General features: G+C 43.0%; 2 protein-coding genes across 6 annotated transcripts in view; one reads left to right on the top strand and one right to left on the bottom strand.

Annotated features, from left to right (window-relative positions):
* The first annotated feature begins 2,145 nt into the window (after positions 1 to 2,145).
* LOC119271337 (electron transfer flavoprotein-ubiquinone oxidoreductase, mitochondrial-like) lies at positions 2,146 to 9,800 on the top strand. 5 transcript variants are annotated; one of them, XR_005134500.1, is made up of 18 exons: positions 2,146 to 2,598; positions 2,709 to 2,785; positions 3,131 to 3,237; positions 3,345 to 3,426; positions 3,515 to 3,623; positions 3,825 to 3,871; positions 3,993 to 4,067; positions 6,024 to 6,140; positions 6,781 to 6,849; positions 6,964 to 7,056; positions 7,725 to 7,827; positions 7,943 to 8,067; positions 8,216 to 8,265; positions 8,345 to 8,411; positions 8,526 to 8,605; positions 8,931 to 9,000; positions 9,194 to 9,260; positions 9,574 to 9,800. XR_005134500.1 is itself a non-coding variant. In XM_037553210.1 (18 exons), exons 1-18 carry the CDS (start codon positions 2,343 to 2,345, stop codon positions 9,655 to 9,657), a joined length of 1,692 nt encoding a protein of 563 aa, XP_037409107.1. In that variant the 5' UTR covers positions 2,146 to 2,342; the 3' UTR covers positions 9,658 to 9,798. The 5 variants fall into 5 exon arrangements, 3 of the variants coding, with proteins under 3 accessions (XP_037409107.1, XP_037409100.1, XP_037409118.1); XM_037553210.1 differs by having other exon boundaries at positions 8,931 to 9,014; positions 9,574 to 9,798; XR_005134498.1 differs by having other exon boundaries at positions 2,147 to 2,598; positions 8,931 to 9,127; positions 9,574 to 9,644.
* Positions 9,801 to 10,786: 986 nt separating this feature from the next.
* LOC119353053 overlaps positions 10,787 to 27,216 on the bottom strand; it is a 51,660-nt gene continuing 35,230 nt past the window's right edge. The window contains exon 2 of the mRNA XM_037619634.1: positions 10,787 to 12,210. Within this exon, the coding sequence (XP_037475531.1) occupies positions 11,036 to 12,210 (1,175 nt within the window). The 3' untranslated portion in view covers positions 10,787 to 11,035. The remainder of the gene's footprint in view (positions 12,211 to 27,216) is intronic.

Below are 27,216 nucleotides of genomic sequence, written 5' to 3'. Positions count from 1 at the left end.
CTTATGTGATGTGCATTACCGAGAGGGCCCAGAGATACCTCTCCGACAATCGGAGTGACAAATCCTAATCTCGAAATACGCCAACCCAACATGTATCTTTGGAGACACCTGTAGAGCTCCTTTATAATCACCCAGTTACGTTGTGATGTTTGGTAGCACACAAAGTGTTCCTCCGGTAAACGGGAGTTGCATAATCTCATAGTCATAGGAACACGTATAAGTCATGAAGAAAGCAATAGCAACATACTAAACGATGGGGTGCTAAGCTAATGGAATGGGTCATGTCAATCACATCATTCTCCTAATGATGTGATCCCATTAATCAAATGACAACATATGTCTATGGTTAGGAAACATAACCATCTTCGATTAACGAGCTAGTCAAGTAGAGGCATACTAGTGACACTCTGTTTGTCTATGTATTCACACATGTATTATGTTTCCGGTTAATACAATTCTAGCATGAATAATAAACATTTATCATGATATAAGGAAATAAATAATAACTTTATTATTGCTTCTAGGGCATATTTCCTTCACTCGAATCCGTCAAAGATCAAGTCTCCGCGGATGTCGGCAATGTAGTTTAAGTTTCTGAACCTGACCTGACGGCCAGGGGCGTAGCGTTCGATCTGCTCCAGATGGCCAAGCAAGTTGGCCCGCAGTGCGAAGCCGCCGAATACGAAGATCTGTCCGGGGAGGAAAACCTCACCCTGGACCGCATCGTTACCGATGATCAAAGGAGCCATCAAGCCTTACGGTGAAGGCATAGTGGAACTCTCAATGAAAGCACCAATGTCGGTGTCAAAACTGGCGGATCTCGGGTTGGGGGTCCTGAACTATGCGTCTAAGGCGGATGGTAACAGGAGGCGGGGGACACGATGTTTACCCAAGTTCGGACCCTCTCGATGGAGGCAATACCCTACGTCCTGCTTGATTGATCTTGATGATATGAGTATTACAAGAGTTGATCTACCATGAGATCATAGAGGCTAAACCCTAGAAGCTAGCCTATGGTATGATTGTATGTTGTCCTACGGACTAAACCCTCCGGTTTATATAGACACGAAGGGGGCTAGGGTTACACAGAGTCGGTTACAAGGGAGGAGATCTACATATCTGTATTGCCAAGCTTGCCTTTCACGCCAAGGAGAGTCCCATCCGTACACGGGACGAAATCTTCAATCTTGCATCTTCATAGTCTAACAGTCCGGCCAAAGGATATAGTCCGGCTGTCCGGAGACCCCCTAATCCAGGACTCCCTCAACGACCAAGAGTTCAAGTTCCTTCACGTGTTCTCCAGGATCAAGTCGTGCGAGAAGTGGAGGAAGTGTCGGCTCGTTCTCGTCAAGGCCAAGGAGACCTACAAGCCGGACGCGCCTGCCCCGGCGGCGGCAGAAGGGCGCCCTAATGACAACAAAAGAGCCAAAGCGGGCGAGGGACGCGGCACCCGCTGCCGAATGGCTGCAATCATCGATCGAGCAGTGCATCGCCGACACCAAGAACAACACCGCCAAGAGGAGAAATCCGACGAGGGGTGGTCGGTGTTGATGACGAAGCCGACGTCAAGCTCGACCTTCTCAGGACCAACGTCGCTGCGAAGAAGAGGAACACCGACCTGGCGTTCTTGATGGCGGCAGACATGTCGGCGATGGACTAGCAGGTGAAGGCGTGGTATCTGGCGGAGCGCGGCCTCATCTTGAACCAGATGCTCGGACCGGCGGCGACCACCGCCCCTACGCCCACGACGACGCCAACGCCGACGCCCAGCCCGAGCAATGAAGTTGCGCCGACATCGACGACCAACCCGAGCACTGAAGCCACGCCGACGCCGAGCGCGAGCACTGAAGCTGCGCCCACGCCCACGCCGACCCCGGCCAGTCGCACGGCAGAGGAGCATACTGTTTGATGTGTTCCATGTCTATGATTCCTTTCTTTTGATCGCCGAACTTTTGGGTATGTTTGATCGCCGAACTTTTGGGTATGTTTGACAGCCAAACGACATATTTGGCTGTGGCGTTTCATGAACCAGTGTGGAGTACCTATGATCTTTGTTTTGGATGAATTTCTTAAAAAAAAAAGATGATTTTCGTCTTCGTCCACCTCAACGATCTGATCCACAGCGCCGGAGCCCGATTTCCTGAAAGAGAAAAAATACCCAAGTGCCGGAGCCTCAGCCAACTGCCACTCCACACTTCCGTATCATCCCGGACTTCCCTTCCTCCACCTCCACCTCCTCTCTCTCTGTCTCTACTTCGCGCAGCCAGGCTCCAAAATTCCGAAGCGAGACGCCTCCACCTCCAAGCAAGCTCCCACTTATCCGGAAGCTTCCCGTGTGCCCAATGCATCGAGTCCTCCGCGCGGCTGCGGCGGCGGCCGCGGGGATCGCCACGGCCCCGGCTCGCCGCCACCGCGCGCCGAGCTGGGGCGCGGCCACGGCCAGGTGGTTCTCGGTCGAACGGGAGGCGATGAGCTACGACGTCGTGATCGTGGGCGCCGGCCCGGCGGGCCTCGCCGCCGCCATCCGGCTGAAGCAGCTCTGCCGCGCGGCCGACACCGACCTCTCCGTCTGCGTCCTCGAGAAGGGAGCCGAAGTCGGTGCGCCGCCTCGCACACAAATCCTATTCTCGCTGCTGTACTGTACTACACTTGCAACTGCATTGATCACCCTCATGTAATTTGGGCCTTTGTTTTTGTTCGCCCTGCAGGTGCTCATATACTGTCAGGGAATGTGTTCGAGCCCCGTGCGTTGGATGAGCTCATCCCGAAGTGGAGGCAAGAGGATGTATGCCCTTCTGTATTCTGCATTCGATATGTTATGTTTTTTTGTGGCTCACTCTGGTTTTCTAGTGCAATAGTGCTTGTTTGTTGTTGATTTACTGAACACATGCCTTAGATTCAGCCGAGCATACGGAATTAAAGATATTATTGTGTGGGAGGGTGCTGTGGTACCTTTAAATAGAACAAATGCAAGTTCTGTGTTCCTAAAATCACTTTAAATAGAACAAATGCAAGTTTTGTGTTCCTAGAATCGTTTTTATTGTTCCCAGTGATCTATGGAAAACTAAGAGTGGGATGTACCAAGTAACTTGGATACTCATTTTTATGTGACTATGATAATGTTCAACAGGCCCCAATCAGAGTCCCTGTTTCATCTGACAAGTTCTGGATGTTAACTAAGAACAAGGCATGGACACTTCCATCTCCTTTTGATAACAAAGGGAACTATGTAATAAGGTGCTGATATTTTTCTTTTCTTATCGATCGACTTGATGCTTTGTACAGTTCTATATTCCTCTTATTCCAGGGAATCCGCGTATGCCAACATACTTGTTTTTCTCCAGCTTGAGCCAATTGGTGCGATGGATGTCCGTAAAGGCTGAAGAATTAGGTGTTGAAGTGTATCCAGGGTTTGCTGCGAGTGAGGTACCATCCTTTTTAACCCTCTTCCCTCTTCCGGTTGAGGAACACTTTCGTGGAAGGATTAATATTTGCCTCAATTCTGCTCTGACAGATCCTTTATGATGAAAATCAAATAGTCGCAGGCGTTGCAACCAATGATGTTGGTATTGCTAAAGATGGTAGTAAACGGGAAACTTTTCAACCGGGTGTGGAACTAAGAGGCGAGTAACATCCTTCACCTGGTGGTTCACATAACAATATATGTTAATAATATGTTGTATATTTTCCTTATGAATTGTTTTAGAGGTAGACAATGCTTATTTCTTTGATTTGTTCTTTTCTCGAAGATTGATATACTTTATTTTCCACTCTTGTTGTTCCATGTACGTATACATTCTCATGGTCAGCTACTTAGATTGCAGGGCGAATAATACTTCTAGCTGAGGGTTGCCGGGGTTCATTATCAGAGGTCAGTATATGTAATTCTAGTGTGATAGATTTAGTCCAGGAATGTTATCTATTCTGTAGTACTGTTATGCAATTGATGCTGCAGCCTATCATGTTATCCTTCTTTGTCTTGTGCTTTCCAGAAAATAATAACGAATCACAAGCTCAGAGAAAGTGGGCAAGGCCAACATCAAACGTATGCTCTTGGAATCAAAGAGGTATATCTACATTCACTGATACCATTTGAATTATGAAATTCGATAATGCCATGTATGATTGCCTTGTTCTCAATTCTGAAACTTAAAGAAGCAGGATTGTTTACATGAACCATATTGTTTTTGCACATTAGCACCACATTATACACACAATGTGCCCGACGCGGATTTTTGGGATATGGTGCCACGCGAGGATGTTATCCTGACCGACGATTGCTGTCATGCGATTCACACTTAATATAGTGCTTGACTGGACTGTAGAAATACTTAGGGATAAGTGAGTGAATACGCAACATTAATACAGTAGACGTTAGCCAACTATTATTGAATTTGGTGGAGATAGACTGGTATATTTATGGTCATGGTGCAGGGCTGCAGGCTACCCGTCAGTGTAATTAACATTCGTGACCTGGGTTGGGTGGTAGTAAATGAGGTCTGCTCCTAGTAAGTAAAAATTACTCACCCAACCTGCACTATGGATCCTTGGTCAACCTAGTTCATGGGATTCAGTTCGTCTGATGAAGGTTGTTGCTCCAGTTTTTGCTATTAGGTTCTTGCTTGCTTGCCTAAGAAAAAGGTTCTTGCTTACCCAAAATTACTCACCCAATATGCATGTTCACAGACAACCCTGTATTGCAATAGAATGTTTGCCAAAACTGCCTTTTTTTAGGCCAGATGAAAATTGCATCTCTCCTGTTATGCTAGCAGAAGTTGGTTCTGAACTTGTGCTAACACCTTTACAACAAAATCAAGGTTCCCTGAAATAAAGCAACTTCTCTTTGTTTTCGCCTTTGCATGGCGATCCAACTAAATCACACAAATATTTTTCTCCTTCAGACATGTTTGGAATATGAGTATTTCATAATAAAGGGTTTCAGTATTTAGACGACAAATTTGTTTGGGAAGAAAATGGAGGAAATAAAGAAGGCGACAATGGGACTTCTCTTTGTTTTCTTCTTTGCACTGATCCTCGATAAGCTCCACAACCACTGAATTCAACCCTGGGCAACCATCCTCGTCGCCTTGTTCATTTAGCTGTGACCCATTTTTAGATCGTCGAACGGCCAATCAGTACCCAGTTAATGTTTCATTTTACCGTTGTCCTCCATGTACTAGGTAGTAATTAGTTTTCCATCAAGCTCCTCAATTTACTAGTATGTGCTACCTGGTTCACCTACCGTGCAAACAGCTTTGTGTTATGATTCGTCAAGCAATAAATAAAGTGGGTGTGTTCAATATCAACTTCAGCATTACAAATTAATCAAGGTTCCTGGCAATATCTAACCATGCTAATCTCCTGCAAAGACTTGCACACACAAAACATCAGCAAGCAGATAAATAAGGCGTGCCGGGCACACGCCAACTGCCATAAATTTCCCACATACCGCCAACGCTCCTTTAAATAGCTGCGAGCTGCCAAGTTGTAAATGCATGGCAGACAATCAAGGAACTCAGGAATAATTAAAATCATGCGTGAGGCTGTATTGTGGGCCATCTGCTGCCGATGTCAGAGGTAATACGCAAGCCATACAAGTTGTATACGGTGCATGGAATTAATTATACACGCTTGATGTATTCGAACTGCACGAATCACATGGGAATGGACGGGCAGGATACCAACCTCGCGTGGCTGCATGTGCACTCGTGATTTATCGCAATGCGCCTTATTATACAAATAATATGACTAGTATAAATTGTCGGATGTCTCTAAATAGGCACTATTCATACATTAGGGCTCAATTTGTTAGCATTTGGATCGTTCATACACGCACCATTTTCTAATATATTTTTTCCAAAAGAATTATCAATGTTATAGAAATCTAATTGATTGCCCTTTATACTGTTACTGGATTGTAATTTACTATCTTCTCTTAAAATCTTCCATGTCTTTTTTTCTAACTACTACTTGAAGATGGTTTATTAACGCTTCTTTTGTCCAAATTGGATGCTTTCATTTAGGTCTGGGAGATAGAAGAAGGAAAGCATAAGCCAGGTTCTGTGGTTCATACTGTAGGGTGGCCTTTGGACATGAAGACATATGGAGGATCATTTCTATACCACCTTGATGATAGACAGGTACTTTTGAGATTTGCAGCTTGTCATTGTCACGTATTATATGTTTTGCTTGCAAGGATTGTTATCTGTGAAAATATATAATATACAATCTCATTTCTGTACTACCTTGATGATAGACAGGTACTTTTGAGATTTGTAGCTTGTCATTATCACGTATTATATGTTTTGCTTGCAAGGATTGTTATCTGTGTAAATATATAATATACAATCTCAGATTATAGGAAGCATTCTGCCGCACAGCCTAAATTTAGTCAGCAAAAAATAAGTTTCTCTGCCTTTGCTGTGTGAAGTGATCTCTTCTATGAACACAAATCTTTACTTGAGTTTTTTTTGTTGAACTTGTTTTTTGTATTAGAAGAATGCCAAAACAGCACGGAAGCTACACAAGCACCGGTCTGTTGTCTACCCAAATCAGAAATCAAAACACTAAGATCCTAAAACACCAAAAGGAAGGGAAAACACCAAAAACATTTATGTTTGAGTTTGAAGGGGGAGGCGCTAATTCATCCGTATCATTTGACCCTTGATTTGCACATGGATGACTGGCTATTAATACTTTTTTTTTCGCTTGCAACTTCCTAAAGTGTTGTTCAGAAGTTTGAATTACATGTATTCAGTGTTATTTTTGCTCTTATTTCAGTTAGCAATTGGTCTGGTTGTTGCCTTGAATTATCGAAATCCTTTTCTCAGCCCATACGATGAGTTCCAGGTGTGTATATTTTCTGTATGACTGTCTTTTGGTGACAAGTAGTATGTAGCTGATCTGAGTATTTCAGTTCTGTCGTCACTTAACTGTCAGAATAAATTCTTTCCAATATTTCAGAAATTCAAGCAGCACCCTGCGATCAGAACACTTCTGGAAGGTGGAACAGTTCTTCAGTATGGTGCTCGTACTTTGAATGAAGGTGGTTTTCAGGTAAGATGATATGGTTGGCTACAGATAAATGCACGTGTAAGCTCCTTATGTAATCTACATTTATATTACATGGCATTGTACATAGACATCAGTGCAGTTTCACCTGGTGCGATCTATTGCTGGCAGTATTAACTCTGTAAGCTGAAACATGGTTCTGGTCTTGCTCGTTTGTTATATTATACTAGCACGTTGCCCATGCGTTGCTATGAAAACTAAATTATGAGGTGTAAGGTCATGACTTAAGAGCATAATTTTGAGTTAGTCACATTTTTGCATTTTGTTATTTGTGCATTCTTCAAGTGTGAAAGTAGAGTATAATTTGTTTTAGGTCCCACATGTGAGTAAAAGTGCATTTGTTTATTTATGTCTCTTGGAAGGTTGATAGTCCCACATGTGGGCAAGGATGCATTTTTTTATTGGTGAAGGGTATTGGTCCCACAAGTGAATTCACCACCAACTCCAACCTTTATAAGTAGGAAAGATTTCAACATTTATTGTAGCATTCCACTTCTGTTATTCAGTTTAATAACCTGTATTATTTTTGCTTTTCAGCTGTTAAATGTGGTTCACTTCTGTTATTTAGTTAATAGCTGTGTTGTGTTTGCTTTCTACTAGTTGCTACTTATATTCAGTAATATGGTACTGATAGAGTTCCTAAATAATTTCAGTCAATACCAAATCCAGTTTTCCCCGGTGGTGCAATTATTGGATGCTCTGCAGGGTTCCTAAATGTTCCCAAAATAAAAGGATCACATACCGCTATGAAATCAGGTATCTCTCCACTATGTGTTTGTTTGCGCTAGATTTTTAACTAGGGTTTGCGGTTCATTTAATTATCTGTTTATCGATACAAGCCTTGTACTAAAGGTAGAGATGTGCACAAAAGGTATGCTTGCGGCAGAAGCAACTTTCAAGGCTCTGGTTGAAGGATCTTCCATTGATCTGTACTGGGAGAATCTCAAGAAGTCATGGATATGGGACGAACTCTATAGAGCTCGGAATTATAGACCAGTATGTGATTATTATTATTATTAGTCTCCCAAACAACATATCCTTTCTAGTTTTTGAATTTTTTTTCAAAGAAGTGCAGAGGATAGGCCATGCATTTCTTTTTCTGAAGCTTGTAAGAAAATAAAGATGCTTTATTGTTTGCTTATAGGCATTTGAATACGGATTTATTCCTGGCATGGCCTTGTCAGCAGTGGAACGGTGAGGTCCCAATTGGTAAGCTAGTGTTATTTGGTGTTCTATCCATTTCACTTACACATGTTAATTGTTCAATTGTTAGCTACATATTCAAAGGGAAGTCACCTTTTACACTGAAGCATGGGAAGCCTGACCATGAAGCTACAGAAGTGAGTGTGAAGTGCTACCATTGCTCAACATTCTTTGTTAGCAGAAAATTAAAATCACAATATTGTTCCATTTCTGTTACTAGCGAGACTGACTGAACACTTCCTTGTGGACAGATGGTCAATCTGCATTCGCCTATTTCGTATCCAAAACCAGATGGGCAGGTGTCCTTTGACGTTCCGTCTTCTTTATACAGGTACACATGCCTGCAGCAAGAATATTAGTCTTCTTTCAAACTTCTTTACTCAACACCTTAGTCGTGCTTTACTATCCGTGCAGCTTAGAACCTAGTAACATGAGAAACGCCATACTGTATATATAAAAAATGTTTGAAGCCGATAGCCCAAACATGGAGCGCTTTTCCTTAAACAAATTCGAAGGACCATAGATACTGCAGATGCACTGATCAAAATTGGTAGCTGCACGGCATTTCTGTATCTTGAACCTGGGGGATACCATGGATATACTGCAGAGTACCTTCTCGATCTGTACTTCTATCACTAATAATTTCTTCTGTACAGGAGCAACACAAACCATGAGCATGACCAGCCTCCTCATCTCCGGTTGAGGGATCCTGCAGTACCTGAAACCGTAAATCTCCCACAGTATGCTGGACCAGAGTCGCGTTATTGTCCAGCTCGAGTTTACGAGGATGCAATGACCATGCCAGCTTGAATTATCATTTTCTCCCAGTGGAATAGATAACGCGCAATAAAATGTACCATGCTTTGTAGCCCAAGCAGAAGTTGCTGATTTACTGCTGACCATTTCTGTTGGCATGCAGATATGTATCTGACGAGAATGGTGACCCGAAGCTTCACATAAATGCTCAAAATTGTCTTCATTGCAAGGTAGCTCCCTTCATTTGATGGTTCAGGGATCTTGCATTCTTTTATATATTCAGTGCATGGTTGCATAGGGAGGGTGCCCGCCCGTTGTTGGATTTGTGTCATCCACTGAACTGCGAAGTTGTAGTTTCAGGAAAGCATATGTTCCTCTGTTAGATTCTGGCATTCATGGTTGCACTGATCCAATCCACAGTGACACAGTCGCTGTTATGATCTGGATAGCCAATTCAAAGTTTTTGGGATGTACCATTGGAAACTTATTATTTGAGCCTCTTACTTGTGTTCCCTCCACCTAAGCTGTTGACGCTATCGGCAGGCTTGTGACATAAAAGATCCAAAGCAAAACATCGAGTGGACTGTCCCGGAAGGCGGAGGAGGACCTGGTTACACAGTGATGTGAACATTAGTAGAGAAATTCTGATGCCCAAATTGGCCTGTCCAACACTATTCTCATAATAATGGTGTAAATATTACTTACAATGTTTCTGATGCTGAAACTAGCTTGTCCGACGGTATATTTTAGAGAACCTTGTGCGACGAATACACCAACCAGGGCTGGCATGTACGGTGCCAGAGAGTTCCGGTGGAATTCCTTCCATCTGAATGGCCGAAAGCAACCGATGGCCTAGTGTAACTGCACGTGCTGGTGCTTAGGGTAAAGTGGAGGTGGGGTCACTAAAAAAAGTTCGAACTGTTCTTCAGTACAGCTAAGTAGCTGCTGGCTTAAGAAAAAGAATCGGATACTTTGCCTCTTGCAGAGATGAGATCGCTTTGTCGAAATATAACACGCAAGATACATGTACCGAACATAGGCTGGATGGTAGGCTAATTCTGAGCGATATCCAAAAATCAGTGACCTGGATCTGTCACACCGGTGAGCAGTGGACAGTGGTCACATACGGACATTGGATTCTCTTGCCGATCAGGGTGCTCCAGTTCCACACGGCCACGGCCCACCACTGATGAGTCTAGAGTAGAACTAGAACGATCAACGAATGGTTGTGTTCAACCTAGTACTCCATTGTTAACATGTGATTTGAGATTGCAGAGACAAGGACACATCTCTGTCTGGTCCAGCGCCAAGAACATGCATCTGTCATGGGAGTTTGTTTAGTTCAAGCAAAACAGTAAAGAAGTGGCTGGCCTCTGCAGAGTTATCTATCCAGGGACATTCCCAGCCTCCAAGTGCCAAGGAACACTATAGGAGCTAGCCATTTTGTTTCAGTGCCCAGGAACGCAAAGAAACCAACCATTTTGCTGCAGTGCCATGAGATTTTATCTCCTGAACCGAAATGAACCAAAAGACCAACACATGGATCCCAGCCTCCGAGCACCAAGGAACACAAAGAAGCCAGCCATTCTGGTGCTCCTGAACCAAAAAACCTACGCAACCCTGAATTCGGGACCAATTTGCCCACCATCGTTTTCAGCAATAGGGCGGAACAAGATAATCAGATCTCTCAGTCCAACATCAGCCAGCCAAGGATTATTAATTCAGTAAGCATTGTGTGATCAGAACAAGAGAAGCAGAACTGATAGGCGCAAGGCCAAAGGATAAAATCTCTTGGCAATGAGGACTGGTTCATTCATAGATCGATTGCAGCTACTACACAAGAGCATACTAAACCAATATACTCGAGCTATCTACTCATGGCCTCCCCTACCACCTATACCAAGAAACCAGCATAACAAACAGATTGAATCGAAAGAATTCCCACGGCGCAAAAGGACCAATGCAATGCAATGCAGTAAAACTTGTTGGCCGGCCCCATCATCCATCAATTCCCCTCGTCGTCCTCGTCGTCCTCGAGCTCGAGCCTCTCCTTCTCGGCCTTGCGCTTCTCCTTCTCCGCCCTGAGCTCCTCGGCCTCCTTGATCCAGAGGTCGGCGAACTCGCAGTCCCTGTACCTGTCGAACCAGGGTCCCCCGCAGGTGTAGTGCAGGGCCTTGGGCTTCGTGGTCGGGTCGTCAGGGTCGACCTTGTTGTGGCCGACGAGGAAGTTCCAGACGAAGGGCACCTCCCCGATCTCGTCGTCTTCGAGCCAGGAGAATCGGTGGAGGAAGGCGCCGGTCTTGGTGCTGACGGCGTCCGGGGTGAGCGTGGCGACGTTCTTGGGGTGGGCGCAGTTGTAGAGCACCATGGAGGACCAGTTCTTGCGCGGGTACACGGTCTGCATGGCGCCGTCCATCTTGGTGGTCTCGAGGGGCGCGTACTCGTGCTTGACGCAGACGACGGCGAGGCGCTTGGCGGCGGCGGCGTCCGAGGGCACGGCGGAGGCGATGAGCTCGGCGACGTCGGCGAGGTAGAGGAAGTCGCAGTCGATGAAGAGCGCCCAGCCGCGGTAGCCGGCGAGGAAGGGGGTGAGGAAGCGGGTGAAGGAGAACTCGGTGCTCTCCATGTGGCCCCGCGTGCGCCAGTAGAGGCCCGACGCGCGCAGGTCCGGCTGCCGGATGGGGCGCACGTCGAGCGGCACGGTGGCGTGGCGGATCAGGCTGCGGCGGCACACCTCGTACGCCTCGTGCTCCTTCGGGTCGTACCCGACGAAGACGCGGAACGGCTCCGGCGACGGCGGCACCGTCATGGTCTGGATCTGGGCGGTGGCGAGGGGAATGGAGCGGAGGAGGAGGGCGCGGGCTTTAATGGAGGGAGGCGAGGTGGGGCTGAAACTAACTAAAGATGGCAAACGGGGGGAGGTGATCTTGAGATCTGTTTCGAATCTAATGATCCTGGTGTGTGTTTGGCTTTGGCGACGGGAGGGACTGACAGGTTGGGCCAGGAAAGCGGGGCCCGTGGGGCAGTGAGACGGCGAGGGGATTTTCCTTTCTTCGTCGGTGCCTCGGTGGGGGGTTGACAGCTGGGTAACGCCGGGAGCAGCGGCCGCGGGGAAGAGGATGTCGGTGGCGAGGCGGCGTGGGCACGGCACGGGCGGGAACGCGGCCGTCGCGTGGAAATCTCAGGAGGTGGTCGCGGGAGTCCGCAGCCTGCGGCGTGGGCCGGGGGTCACTGGACGGCCATGTGCTTCGGTGTAGGCGTGTCGCGTGCTATGGTCACGCCTCGTCAAACTGTCAAAGCGCGTCCTCGCGTGAAGACTCCAACTTCGGATGATTGTTGACAACCATGTGACAGGCTCTGATAGTAGTTTAATCTGAGTTGGTAATAACCATTTCCCAGGTCATGTTAAGGTCAATCTTGAAGAATATTTTTGCTTCATTGAAAGCAAAGATTTTCAGTGGCTGAAAGTAGCTGTTTAACGTCGGAAACACTAAAAATCTGACTTTAGATTTTTAGGCATGACAAATCTGAAAAAAATTTATGACAAATTATATTGGCGAGATGGTGGCAAATTTAGTTTGCAAGCACAATAATATTCTGAAAAAATAAATGAACTGAGGTGAATTTGCCATGCTCGCTAACTAAACTTGTCATCCTCAAATAATATAATTTGTCATGGAAAATGTTTGAGTCACATGGTAAAAAATCTGATGTCAGATTTGTAGTGAAGTCCTTTATTTCATAGACTCGCATAACCGCACACTCAGGAGGGGTCATCCGAATGAGCGAACGATCGCTGGAACCTGCTCACGTGAAACAAGCTACCTTACAAGAAATATGTATTTTTAAGCAACTTGGGGAAGAATGTCTCCCTCAAGCTCGGGGGACGCTTATTATAATATTAAATGCTTTACCTGATCATCCTTTTCAAAGTAACGAAATCAGCAATATCTTTATAATGGAGTAAGCGATGAATCTAGGGACCACCTGGATAGTTGTGATGGTTGTGTTTTTAGAAAAAGAACAGTTGAACATGCTCAAGAACTATTGAATAACTTATTGAAAAATGCCAACAATTGGACACTTTCTGAACCACCACCTAAACCAACTCCGGAGAAGTGAGATATTCTATTCGTAAGTCTTGAAGATATGCAAGAGGCTAAGAAATCTATGAAAAAAAGCACTAAAGCAGAAGATATTAAGCACTACACCAATGGCCTGACGGGCAATTTCTTGGGCCTCCTCCCCGAGCATCATCCCTTAAGCCATAAAAAAACTGTCTAAATCCCAGCGAAAAAAAAAATGAAAAACAAACACTTGCCATCGAACCAAAAAAAACATAGATTTGCCATGATAAATAGCATGAACTTGCGAGTTGTCTAAGAAACAAACAGTAAAAATTATTTAATTCACATAAAAAACAAAAAGAGAAATTCAAAACATGGATATATGAGTAAAACAAGAAATTTCCTACAAAAATTGCCATCAGGCATGTATAAAATTTGCCGTAGTAATAGGCATATTAAGTTGTGTCATAAAAATGTGAATAGTTTGTCATTTTAGTATAAAAATGTTGGCATCCATCTAGTAGTACAGATAACACATACTAAAACACCAGGAAGTTTGCTATTCTCCATGGCAAACACATGCACATAACAAAATTTGCCATGATCCTTGGCAAAAAGAACTATATAAAAGCGCATACAAACTTGATGGCAAAAAATATAAAAGATGTTATCTAATTCATGGCAAAAAAGGAAAATTTATGAATGAGTGGCGTGGCAAATTCAAATAAAAAATAAAATAGATGTCTGTATGTAGGCAAAATGTAGAAATTTTGTAATTAGACATGGAAACAATCAATTAAAATTCGTACTAGTGACCATGGCAATTTCATACAAAGAAAATATAAATATGTGTAGGGAAGGGTAAGAAAAGTTCTACTAGTGGCAAGGGAATTTTTTTATGAAAATTTCATGTCACTAGATCATTTTTTAAAACTTTTGCCATGTCACAGAAGAAGTACCCAACTTTAAGAGTGGCCTTAGCCCCAAACTTGTTAGGTGTGTAAGTCTTAATTACACCCTTCAGACTTTTCCTTTCTCTGTTTGTTGCTTTATTCACCATCATCACATGACAGGCGTTCTTTTGGATCCCACCTTATCAGTCTAATGCATAGTAAACACTTTACTAAGACTTGCAAACAAACATTGCTTTGGATATCTCATATCTTTTAGCCTTTGTTTGTATCTGAAACTAATTTTCAGTTCCATGAATATCACATGACTATCCCAAACTTTTGAAGCTCGGGTCTCATGGAAGCAAACATATTGCACTTGACCATAACAAAAAATTAGCTTTTGGATCGAAGGACGAAGTCACATCATCCATAGCATCAGCGGGAGATTACTGAAAGTATGCAATAGGACAAGGCCCTTCTCGGCATTCTTGAGGACAGTACTCACATTATGTTACCAATCATAAAGTTTTAACCAGATAATTTGCAGATTATTCAATTTCAATGGGGAAGGTCGAAAAGCGAGCCAATATTCTACAACTTATATGCAAATAATAATTAGCCTATGTTCAATATAGTTGTTTTTGGTTTTCCAGAAAATCCATACCAAACGAAGTCTAAACACGACGAAATTTTTTGACGATTTTTCATGGAAGGAAAGAGACCTAGGAAGCTTCGAGGGAGCACCAGAAGACCCACAAGGGCCCCACAAGCCAGGGGCACACCCTGGTGCCTTGTGGGCCCCTAGTCATCCCTCTTGGCGCGATTCCAATGCTAAAAATTCATATATATTCCAAAACCCCCGAAAGTTAACCTAGATGAGTTCTTCCGCCGCCGTAAACCTCTATTCCGAAGCGATCTCATCCGGAGCCCTGTTCCGGCACCCTATCGGAGGGGGAAGTCATCACTGGAGGCCATCTTCATCACCCCCGCTGCCTCGATGACGAGGAGGGAGTAGTTCATCCTCGGGGCTGAGGGAATGTACCAGTAGCTATGTGTTTAATCTCTCTCCATCGTGTTCTTATGGGGCACGATCCTGATGTACCATGAGTTTTGTTAATATAGTTGGATCATATGGTGTTCTTTCCCCTCTAGCTTTGTTGTGATGAATTGAGTCCTGCTCTTTGAAGACCTCTATGTTGGATTGAATATTACGAATCTAAGATTATTTGATGCATATTGAATAATTAACTCATGGAGACTAGAGGTGGCAATGGCGTTCTCTATGTGACATTAGAATTGATTAATATGTATCATATGGTGTTATCGTAGTATGATCTCTAGGGCTATTCATGACACCTAGGGGTGGCTCGATAGATTGATTGAAAGGATAACTTTGAGGTGGTTTTTCTATCTACAATGAATTTATCGTGTGTTTTACGATATAGATAGGAACTATGAAGTGACTCTTTATCGTATGTTCAGGGATTGTCTTATGATTGAATTATGTTAATGATGTTGAGAGATTGCACTAGTGAATGTATGAACCCTAGGCCTTGTTTCTAAGCATTGAGACACCATTTTGCTCGCTTTTTGGTACTTACTACCTTGCTGTTTTTTTAATTATTCAGATTATAAAAAGCTATTTCTACCATCCATATTACACATCTATCATCACCTCTTCGCCAAACTAGTGCACCTATACAACTGAAAATTGTATTGGATGTGTTGGGGACACAAGAGACTACTTGTATTTGATTGTAGGATTGTTTGAGAGAGAACCATCTTCATCCTACACCTCCCACGGATTGATAAATCTTAGGTCATCCACTTGAGGCAAATTTGATGTTGTCTTACAAAACTCTACGCTTGGAGGCCCAACCAAGTCTACAAGAATAAAGTTGCGTAGTAGACATCACACCCTTTGGAAATTTCCTTTCTCTATTTGTTGTTTTATTCACCTTCATCACGTGACATGCATTCTTCTAAATCCCATCTTATCAGTCTAATGCATAGTAAACAATTTACTAATACTTGCAAACAAACATTGCTTTGGATATCTCATATCTTAGCCTTCGTTTGTATCTAAAGCTAATTTTCAGTTTCAAGAATATCACATAACTATCCCAAACTTTCGAAGTTTGGGTCTCATGGAAGCGAACATATTGCACTTGGCCGTAACAAAAATCCAGCTTTTGGATCAAAGGACGAAAGTCACATCATCCATAGCATCAGCGGGAGAATACCGAAAGTATGCCATAGGACAAAGTCCTTCTTGTCACCCTTTAGGACAATCCACACATCACGTTACCAATCATAAAGTTTTAACTAGATAATTTACAGCTTATTCATTTCAATAGGGAAGGTGAAAACGCGAGCCACTATTCTACAACTTATATGCAAATAATACTTAGACTACATTCAGTAATTAATTGCACTTAGCAATTAAACAATTTAATTATAAAGTGTGCTCCCACTCAAACAATTTAATTATAAAGTGACCTTTCTGACGGAGAAATCTTCATGAAAATTCAGCCAAAAACTTTGTCGTGGCAGCAGTTTCGAAAACTCCTCTCGTGGTAGAACTTTTCTGTCAAGGCTTGTTTTTCCTTTTTCTCCATCTTTGTATTTTGCATCGGTGTCCACCTTTGCAAAGCCAATTGTTACTCTGCATGATGATCTATCTAATTGGAATGTTGAAAATATGCCATCCAATCATTGTGTTTATTCACTGGTACCGTATTGTGCTATACAAACGGTTTTAATCCCTTTCCGCGATGGCATTTGGAACCGTCGCCTAGTGAGTGACGGCGATAAGGGGGTCCTTCCCACACGACCCAAAAACCGTCGGGGATAGACGAGCGGCTACTGACGATCGCCATAGAATAAACGTATGAGAGGCCGCCCCAGTCCCACACGTTACATCTCGACGTTACGTTCTGATCAGAGAGACATCCCAAACGATTACGCCACTATAGTCATGTGAAAAAGGTGGACATCAACATTTAATCTACCAATATGTTTGTGATAGGTACGTTATCGCACACGGTTCAAGAATGTAAAATGTGTGTGGTGCCTGTACTAACACCAACATGTTCATTTTCATAACTGTGTGCGATTGGTATTCCTATCACACACGCACACTAGTTTGAAATGTTTGTCGTATTAGCATGAACCGCACACGCATATGAGACGAAACCATGTGTGCGTCTATCGGGCATCGTAAACGTTTCACGTCAAAGAACCGTCTGCTCTCTATTTTTCGTCGCACACGTTGTTTTCTTTCTAACCGTGTGTACATTATTTTATTCGCTCCTGTATAATTTTATTTTTCCATGTAATTTATTATTCGAATTGGAAATTTTGAGATATGAAACATGCAATTCAAATTCTCAGCACAATGGTTCAACATAGAATCCATAAATAAAATTTTCAGTACAATATGTTCAGTAATTATAGGATTAGATAGTAATTAACTATGATGAACCACAATATTTAGAGGCGGTAAAGATGAAGAGACAAGTGTAAATCATTTTGACTGTCGATGGTGTTGAAGAAGCGGAATGCCCATAATGTGCCTTCATGCATGCCATAGGCACGGACAATTTTTGTCCAACCCCTTGTGACGATCGCTCGCCCATCCTTCACCGCCTTCAGGAAGACTTCTAGAGTATTATCATGGTAGCATGAATTATATACTTTAACCTTAGTTGCCTCCACTCCGGTCATGTAGTTTGCAAGGTAATCATCAATAAATAGCTTCGAAAACCACTGAAAAGAGAAAAATATCATATACTAAGGTCTAATAGAGTAACTTGTTGTGGGCAGGGCGAAAAGGCAACACATTACCTACCATCCTAAAGTTCACTGTTGTCTTGGACAAAGTGTAAATAAAGAGCTTAATTTCCATCACCCGTTTCTTTCGCCTGACAATCTTTCTTAATTTCCTCACTTGACGATTGTTCATGAATATCTAATTGCCCCATACGCAAAAGGGATCAAAGCGTGGATCAGTACCGCTCATATATGTACCTACAAGCAACCAGTTAATGTTAGAAACTAAACTGAGATTGCACAAATGATGTAAAATACAACTACCTATGTTCCTAAGTACAAGTATTTTTAGAGATTTCAATATGAACTACATACAATGTATATAGAATTATAGATATAGTTTAGATTAGAATCTAGATTCACTCATTTTGCTCCTTATGTAGTCTATATTGGAATCTCTAAAAATACTTATATTTAGGAACAGATGGTGTATAAGACATGGGATGCAACTAACTGTTGGGGAACACAGTAATTTCAAAAAAATTCCTACGCACACGCAGGATCATGGTGATGTATAGCAACGAGAGGGGAGAGTGTGTCCACGTACCCTCGTAGACCGAATGCGAAAGCATTAGCACAACACGGTTGATGTAGTCGTATGTCTTCATGATCCGACCGATCCAAGTACCGAACGTACGGCACCTCCGAGTTTTGCACACGTTCAACTCGATGACGTCCCACAAGCTCCGATCCAGCAAAGCTTCACAGGAGAGTTCCGTCAGCACGATGGCGTGGTGACGGTGATGATGATGCTACCAACACAAGGCTTCGCCTAAGCACCGCTACGATATGATCGAGGCGGATTATGGTGGAGGGGGCACCACACACGGCTAAGAGATCAATGATCAATTGTTGTGTCTATGGGGTGCCCCCTGCCCCCGTATATAAAGGAGCAAGGAGAGGAGGCGGCCGGCCAGGGAGAGGTGCGCCAAGAGGGGGAGTCCTACTCCCACTAGGAGTACGACTCCTCCTTTTCCTAGTAGGAGTAGGAGAGGGGAAAGGAAAGGGAGAGGAGGAGAAGGAAAGAGGGGGCCGGCCCCCTTGCCCTAAACCAATTCGGTTTGGGCCTTGGGGGGGTGCGCCCCACACTCCCCTTGCTGCCCTCTATTTCCACTAAGGCCCATGTAGGCCCATTAAGTCCCTCGGGGGTTCCGGTAACCCCCCGGTACTCCGGTATATGTCCGAAACCTTCCGGAACCTTTCCGGTGTCCGAACATAGTCGTCCAATATATCGATCTTTACGTCTCGACCATTTAGAGACTCCTCACCATATCCGTGATCATATCCGGGACTCCGAACTACCTTCGGTACGTCAAAACACAAAAACTCATAATACCGATCGTCACCGAACTTTAAGCGTGCGGACCCTACGGGTTCGAGAACTATGTAGACATGACCGAGACACGTCTCCCGTCAATAACCAATAGCGGAACCTGGATGCTCATATTGGCTCCCACATATTCTACGAAGATCTTTATCGGTCAAACCGCATAACAACATACGTTGTTCCCTTTGTCATCCGTATGTTACTTGCCCGAGATTCGATCATCGGTATCTTAATACCTAGTTCAATCTTGTTACCGGCAAGTCTCTTTATTCGTTCCGTAATACATCATACCACAACTAACTCATTAGTTACAATGCTTGCAAGGCTTATAGTGATGTGCATTACCGAGTGGGCCCAGAGATACCTCTCCGACAATCGGAGTGACAAATCCTAATCTCGAAATATGCCAACTCAACAAGTACCTTCGGAGACACCTATAGAGCACCTTTATAATAACCCAGTTACGTTGTGACGTTTGGTAGCACACAAAGTGTTCCTCCGGTAAACGGGAGTTGCATAAATAGGAACATGTATAAGTCATGAAGAAAGCAATAGCAACATACTAAACGATCAAGTGCTAAGCTAACAGAATGGGTCAAGTCAATCACATCATTCTCCTAATGATGTGATCCCGTTAATCAAATGACAACTCATGTCTATGGCTAGGAAACATAACCATCTTTGATCAACGAGCTAGTCAAGTAGAGGCATACTAGTGACACTCTGTTTGTCTATGTATTCACACATGTACTAAGTTTCTGGTTAATACAATTCTAGCATGAATAATAAACATTTATCATGATATAAAGAAATAAATTATAACTTTATTATTGCCTCTAGGGCATATTTCCTTCAGTCTCCCACTTGCACTAGAGTCAATAATCTACTTCACATCTTTATGTGATTAGTTCACATCTCCATGTGACTAATACCCAAAGGGTTTATTAGAGTCAATAATCTAGTTTACATCGCTATGTGATTAACACCCAAAGAGTGATCATGTTTTGCTTGTGAGAGAAGTTTGGTCTATGGGTCTGCAACATTCAGATCCGTATGTATTTCATAAATTTCTATGTCTACAATGCTCTGCACGGAGCTACTCTAGCTAATTGCTCCCACTTTCAATATGTATCCAGATCGAGACTCAGAGTCATCTAGATCAATGTAAAAAGCTTGCATCGACGTAACTCTTTACGAAGAACTCTTTTATCACCTCCATAACCGAGAAATATTTCCTTAGTCTTCTAAGGATAAATTTGACCGTTGTCAAGTGATCTACTCCTAGATCACTATTGTACTCCTTTGCCAAACTCAGGGAAGGGTATACAATAGGTCTGGTACATAGCATGGCATACTTTATAGAACCTATGACTAAGGCATAGGGAATGATTTTTCATTCTCTTTCTATTTTCTGCCGTGGTTGGGTTTTGAGTCTTTACTCAACTTCACACCTTGCAACACATGCAAGAACTCCTTCTTTGACTGTTCCATTTTGAACTACTTTAAAATCTTGTCAAGGTATGTACTCATTGAAAATATATCAAGTGTCTTGATCTATCTCTATAGATCTTGATGCTCAATGTGTAAGTAGCTTCACCGAGGTCTTTCTTTGAAAAACTCATTTCAAACACTCCTTTATGCCTTCTAGAAAATTCTACATTATTTCTGATCAACAATATGTCATTCATATACACTTATCAGAAAAGCTGTAGTGCTCCCACTCACTTCCTTGTAAATACAGGCTTCACCGCAAGTCTGTACAACACCATATGTTTTGATCACTTTATCAAAGCATATATTCCAACTCCGAGATGCTTGCACCAGTCCATACATGGATCGCTGGAGCTTGCTCATTTTGTTAGCACCTTTAGGATCGACAAAACCTTCTGGCTACATCATATACAACTCTTCTTTAAGAAATCCATTAAGGAATGCAGTTTTGACATCCATTTGCCAGATTTCATAAAATGCGACAACTGCTAACATGATTCGGACAGACTTTTAAGCATCACTGCGAGTGAGAAAATCTCATCGTAGTCAACATCTTGAACTTGTCAAAAACCTTTTGCGATAATTCGAGCTTTGTAGATAGTAACACTACTATCAGTGTCCGTCTTCCTCTTCAAAATCCATTTATTCTCAATGACTCACCGATCGTCGGGCAAGACAATCAAATTCCATACTTTGTTCTCATACATGGATCCCATCTCAGATTTCATGGCCTCAAGCCATTTCGCGGAATCTGGGCTCATCATCGCTTCCTCATAGTTCATAGGTTCGTCATGGTCTAGTAACATGACTTCCAGAAAGGATTACCGTACCACTCTGGTGCGGACCATACTCTGGTTGTCCTACGAGGTTCGGTAGTAACTTGATCTGACATTTCATGATCATCATCAGTAGCTTCCTTACTAATTGGTGTAGAGATCACAAGAACTGATTTCTGTGATGAACTACTTTCCAATTCGGGAGAAGGTACAATTACCTCATCAAGTTCTACATTCCTCCCACTCACTTCTTTCGAGAGAAACTCCTTCTCTAGAAAGGATCCCTTCTTAGCAATGAATGTCTTGCCTTTGGATATGTGATAGAAGGTGTAACCAACAATTTCCTTTGGGTATCCTATGAAGACACACTTTTCCGATTTAGGTTTGTGCTTATCAGGCTGAAAATTTTCACATAAGCATCACAACTCCAAACTTTAAGAAATGACAGCTTAGGTTTCTTGCTAAACCACAGTTCATACGGTGTCGTCTCAACGGATATAGATGGTGCCCTTTTTAACGTGAATGTAGCTGTCTCTAATGCATAACCCCAAAAATGATAGTGGTAAATCGGTAAGAGACATCATAGATTGCACTATATCCAATAAAGTACAGTTATGATGTTCGGACACGCCATTATGTTGTGGTGTTCCAGGTGGCCCGAATTTGTGAAACTATTCCACATTGTTTTAATTGAAGACCAAACTCGTAACTCAAATATTCGTCTCCGCGATCAGATCGTAGAAACTTTATTTTCCTGTCACAATGATTTTCCACTTCACTCTGAAATTCTTTGAACTTTTCAAATGTTTCAGACTTATGTTCATCAAGTAGATATACCCATATTTGCTCAAATCATCTGTGAAGGTCAGAAAATACCGATACCCGCCGGGAGCCTCAACACTCATCCGACAGCATACATCAGTATGTATTATTTCCAATAAGTCAGTTGCTCGCTCCATTGTTCCGGAGAATGGAGTCTTAGTCATCTTGTCCATGAGGCATGCTTCGCAAGCATCAAGTGATTCATAATCAAGTGATTCCAAAAACCCACCAGCATGGAGTTTCTTCATGCGCTTTACACCAATATGACCTAAACGGCAGTGCCACAAATAAGTTACACTATCATTATTAACTTTGCATCTTTTGGCTTCAATATTATGAATATGTGTATCACTACGATCGAGATTCAATAAACCATTTATATTGAGTGTATGCCCATAGAAGGTTTTATTCATGTAAATAGAACAACAATTATTCTTTTACTTAAATGAATAACCGTATTGCAATAAACATGATCCAATCATATCCATGCTTAAAGCAAACACGAAATAACATTTATTTAGGTTCAACACTAATCCTGAAAGTATAGGGAGTGTGCGATGGTGATCATATTAATCTTGGAACCACTTCCAACACACATCATCACTTCACTCTTAACTAGTCTCTGTTCATTCTGCAACTCCCGTTTCGAGTTACTAATCTTAGCAACTGAACTAGTATCAAATACTGAGGGGTTGCTATAAACACTATTAAAGTACACATCAATAACATGTATATCAAATATACCTTTGTTCACTTTTCCATCCTTCTTATCCGCCAAATACTTGGGGCAGTTCTGCTTCCAGTGACCAGTCCCTTTGCAGTAGAAGCACTTAGTCTCAGGCTTAGGTGCAGACTTGGGCTTCTTCACTTGAGCAACAACTTGCTTGCCGTTCTTCTTGCAGTTCCCCTTCTTCCCTTTGCCCTTTTCTTGAAACTAGTGGTCTTGTCAACCATCAACACTTGATGCTTTTCTTGATTTGTACCTTCATCGATTTACGTATCACGAAGAGCTTGGGAATCGTTTCCGTTATCCCTTGCATATTATAGTTCATCACGAAGTTCTAGTAACTTGGTGATAGTGACTAGAGAACTCTATCAATCTCTATCTTATCTAGAAGATTAACTCCCAATTGATTCAAGTGATTGTAGTACCCAGACATTCTGAGCACATGCTCACTAGCTGAGCTATTCTCCTCCATTTTGTAGGCAAAGTACTTGTCAAAGGTCTCATACCTTTCGACATGGGCATGAGTCTAAAATACTAATTTCAACTCTTGGAACATCTTATATGCTCCGTGGCATTCAAAACGTTTTTGAAGTCCCAGTTCTAAGCCGTAAAGCATGGTGCACTAAACTATCAAGTAGTCATCATACTGAGCTTTGCCAAACGTTCATAACGTCTGCATATGCTCCTGCAATAGGTCCATCACCTAGCGGTGCATCAAGGACATAATACTTCTGTGCAACAATGAGGATAACCCTCAGATCACGAAGCTAGTCTGTATCATTCCTACTAACATCTTTCAACTTATTTTCTCTAGGAACATATCAAAAATAATCAGGGAGCTACATCGCAAGCAATTGATCTATAACATAGATATGCAAATACTATCAGGACTAAGTTCATGATAAATTAAAGTTCAATTAATCATATTACTTAAGAACTCCCACTTAGATAGACATCCCTCTAATCATCTAAGTGATCACGTGATCCATATCAACTAGACCATGTCCGATCATCACGTGAGATGGAGTATTTTTCAACGGTGAACATCTTTATGTTGATCATATCTACTATATGATTCATGCTCGACCTTTCAGTCTCAGTGTTCCGAGGCCATATCTGCATATGCTAGGCTCGTCAAGTTTAACCCGAGTATTCTGCGTGTGTAAAACTGTCTTACACCCGTTGTAGATGAACGTTGAGCTTATCACACCCGATCATCATGTGGTGTCTCGGCACGACGAACTTTGGCAACGGTGCATACTCAGGGAAAACACTTTTACCTTGAAATTTAGTGAGAGATCATCTTATAATTCTACCGTCAAACAAAGCAAAATAAGATGCATAAAGGATAAACATCACATGCAATCAATATAAGTGATATGATATGGCCATCATCATCTTGTGCCTTTGATCTCCATCTCCAAAGCACCGTCATGATCACCATCGTCACCGGCACGACACCTTGATCTCCATTGTAGCATCGTTGTCGTCTCGCCATCTATTGCTTCTACGACTATCGCTACCGCTTAGTGATAAAGTAAAGCAATTACAGAGCGATTGCATTGCATACAATAAAGCGACAACAATATGGCTCCTGCCAGTTGCCGATAACTCTGTTACAAAGCATGATCATCTCATACAATAAATATAGCATCATGTTTTGACCATATCACATCACAACATGCCCTGCAAAAATAAGTTAGACGTCCTCTACTTTGTTGTTGCAAGTTTTACGTGGCTGCTACGGGCTGAGCAAGAACCGTTCTTACCTACGCATCAAAACCACAACGATAGTTCGTCAAGTTAGTGCTGTTTTAACCTTCTCAAGGACCGGGCGTAGCCACACTTGGTTCAACTAAAGTTGGAGAAACTGACACCCGCCAGCCACCTGTGTGCAAAGCACGTCGGTAGAACCAGTCTCGCGTAAGCGTACGCGTAATGTCGGTCCGGGCCGCTTCATCCAACAATACCGCCGAACCAAAGTATGACATGTTGGTAAGCATTATGACTTGTATGGCCCACAACTCACTTGTGTTCTACTCGTGCATATAACATCTACGCATAAAACTGGCTCGGATGCCACTGTTGGGGAACACAACAATTTCAAAAAAATTCCTACGCACACACAGGATCATGGTGATGTATAGCAACGAGAGGGGAGAGTGTGTCCACGTACCCTCGTAGACCGAATGCGGAAGCGTTAGCACAACACGGTTGATGTAGTCGCACGTCTTCACGATCCGACCGATCCAAGTACCAAACATACGGCACCTCCGAGTTCTGCACACATTCAACTCGATGACGTCCCGCGAGCTCCGATCCAGCAAAGCTTCACAGGAGAGTTTCGTCAGCATGACGGTATGGTGACGGTGATGATGATGCTACTGACGCAGGGCTTCACCTAAGCAACGCTACGATATGATCGAGGTGGATTATGGTGGAGGGGGCACCGCACACAGCTAAGAGATCAATGATCAATTGTTGTGCCTATGTGGTGCCCCCGTATATAAAGGAGCAAGGGAAGGAGGCGGCCGGCCAGGGAGAGGCTCGCCAAGAAGGGGAGTCCTACTCCCACTAGGAGTAGGACTCCTCCTTTTCCTAGTAGGAGTAGGAGAGGGGAAAGGAAAGGGAGAGGAGGAGAAGGAAAGAGGGGGTCGGCCCCCTTGCCCTAAACCAATTCGGTTTGGGCCTTGGGAGGGCGCGCCCCACACTCCCCTTGCTGCCCTCTATTTCCACTAAGGCCCATGTAGGCCCATTAAGTCCCTCGGGGGGTTCCGGTAACCCCTCGGTACTCCGGTATATGTCCGAAACCTTTCGAAACCTTTCCGGTGTCCGAACATAGTCGTCCAATATATCGATCTTTACATCTCGACCATTTCGAGACTCCTCGCCATGTCCGTGATCATATACAGGACTCCGAACTACCTTCGGTACGTCAAAACACAAAAACTCATAATACCGATTATCACCAAACTTTAAGCGGGCGGACCTACGGGTTCGAGAACTATGTAGACATGACCGAGACACATCTCCGGTCAATAACCAATAGCGAAACCTGGATGCTCATATTGGCTCCCACATATTCTACGAAGATCTTTATCGGTCAAACCGCATAACAACATATGTTGTTCCCTTTGTTATCAGTATGTTACTTGCCCGAGATTCGATCGTCGATATCTTAATACCTAGTTTAATCTCGTTACCGACAAGTCTCTTTATTCATTCTGTAATACATCATTCCACAACTAACTCATTAGTTACAATGCTTGCAAGTCTTATAGTGATGTGCATTACCGAGTGGGCCTAGAGATACCTCTCCGACAATCGGAGTGACAAATCCTAATCTTGAAATATGCCAACTCAACAAGTACCTTCGGAGACACCTGTAGAGCACCTTTATAATCACCCAGTTACGTTGTGCCGTTTGGCACAAAGTGTTTCTCCGGTAAACGGGAGTTGTGTAATCTCATAGTCATAGGAACATGTATAAGTCATGAAGAAAGCAATAGCAACATACTAAACGATCAAGTGCTAAGCTAACGGATTGGGTCAAGTCAATCACACAATTCTCCTAATGATGTGATCCCGTTAATCAAATGACAACTCATGTCTATGGCTAGGTGTAACATCCCAAATTTTCAATTTGGTATGTTATGCATTAGATCATCATTGCATATCATATTTTTCTGCATTTTGGCTGATCCTAGAAATTCTAAGCAATTGAAGGACCCACGGAGAGAGTTGGGGATTTCGTTATTTTCATATTTGAGCTTTTCTCGAATTATGAAAAGACGATCGCTTGATTTTAATTTTATTTCTCTAAAATATTTCTTTTATAAAAACTTAAAAGAGAGAGGATAAAATGACATCCTCAAAATAAAGAAATACCAGAGATTTAATATTAAAATCAAATAAGTTTTTATTTGGAGTTTTATTGCTATTTTATTTGAATTAGGGAAAATATGCGTTTTTCAAAATTGCATTTTAGGCCCAAATAAATGTTCACCTTGTCCGGCTTATTTTTAGAGGACGGGGAAAATTTATTTCGGGATTTTTTGAGTCCGTCTAGTATTTCTTTTCTTTCTTTTTCTGCAGGTCCGAATAGTTTAAAAAAACGAGAACCGACCTAACCGGGCTGTGTCCGTCTAGGACTCTCGGCCCGGCCGGCCTTATAAGCCGGGGGAGCTGCCCCTCAGCCCACCCCGCACCCTCGCCCGAAACCCTAGCCGCCCGAGCCCCCGCCGCCGCCGCC

This window comes from Triticum dicoccoides, chromosome 1A (assembly GCF_002162155.2).
Source record: "Triticum dicoccoides isolate Atlit2015 ecotype Zavitan chromosome 1A, WEW_v2.0, whole genome shotgun sequence".
NCBI lineage: Eukaryota > Viridiplantae > Streptophyta > Magnoliopsida > Poales > Poaceae > Triticum > Triticum dicoccoides.
The sequence above is the reverse complement of the archived record's forward strand: the minus strand, read 5'-3'. Positions and strand labels throughout refer to the sequence as shown.

Coding starts and splice junctions, on each gene's coding strand:
- LOC119271337 (XM_037553203.1), top strand. CDS start 2,343: ATGCATCGAGTCCTCCGCGCGGCTGCGGCGGCGGCCGCGGGGATCGCC. Junction 3,872..3,992: donor GCCGGGGTTCATTATCAGAG/GTCAGTATATGT, acceptor TGTGCTTTCCAG/AAAATAATAACGAATCACAA. Junction 7,057..7,724: donor TGAATGAAGGTGGTTTTCAG/GTAAGATGATAT, acceptor AAATAATTTCAG/TCAATACCAAATCCAGTTTT.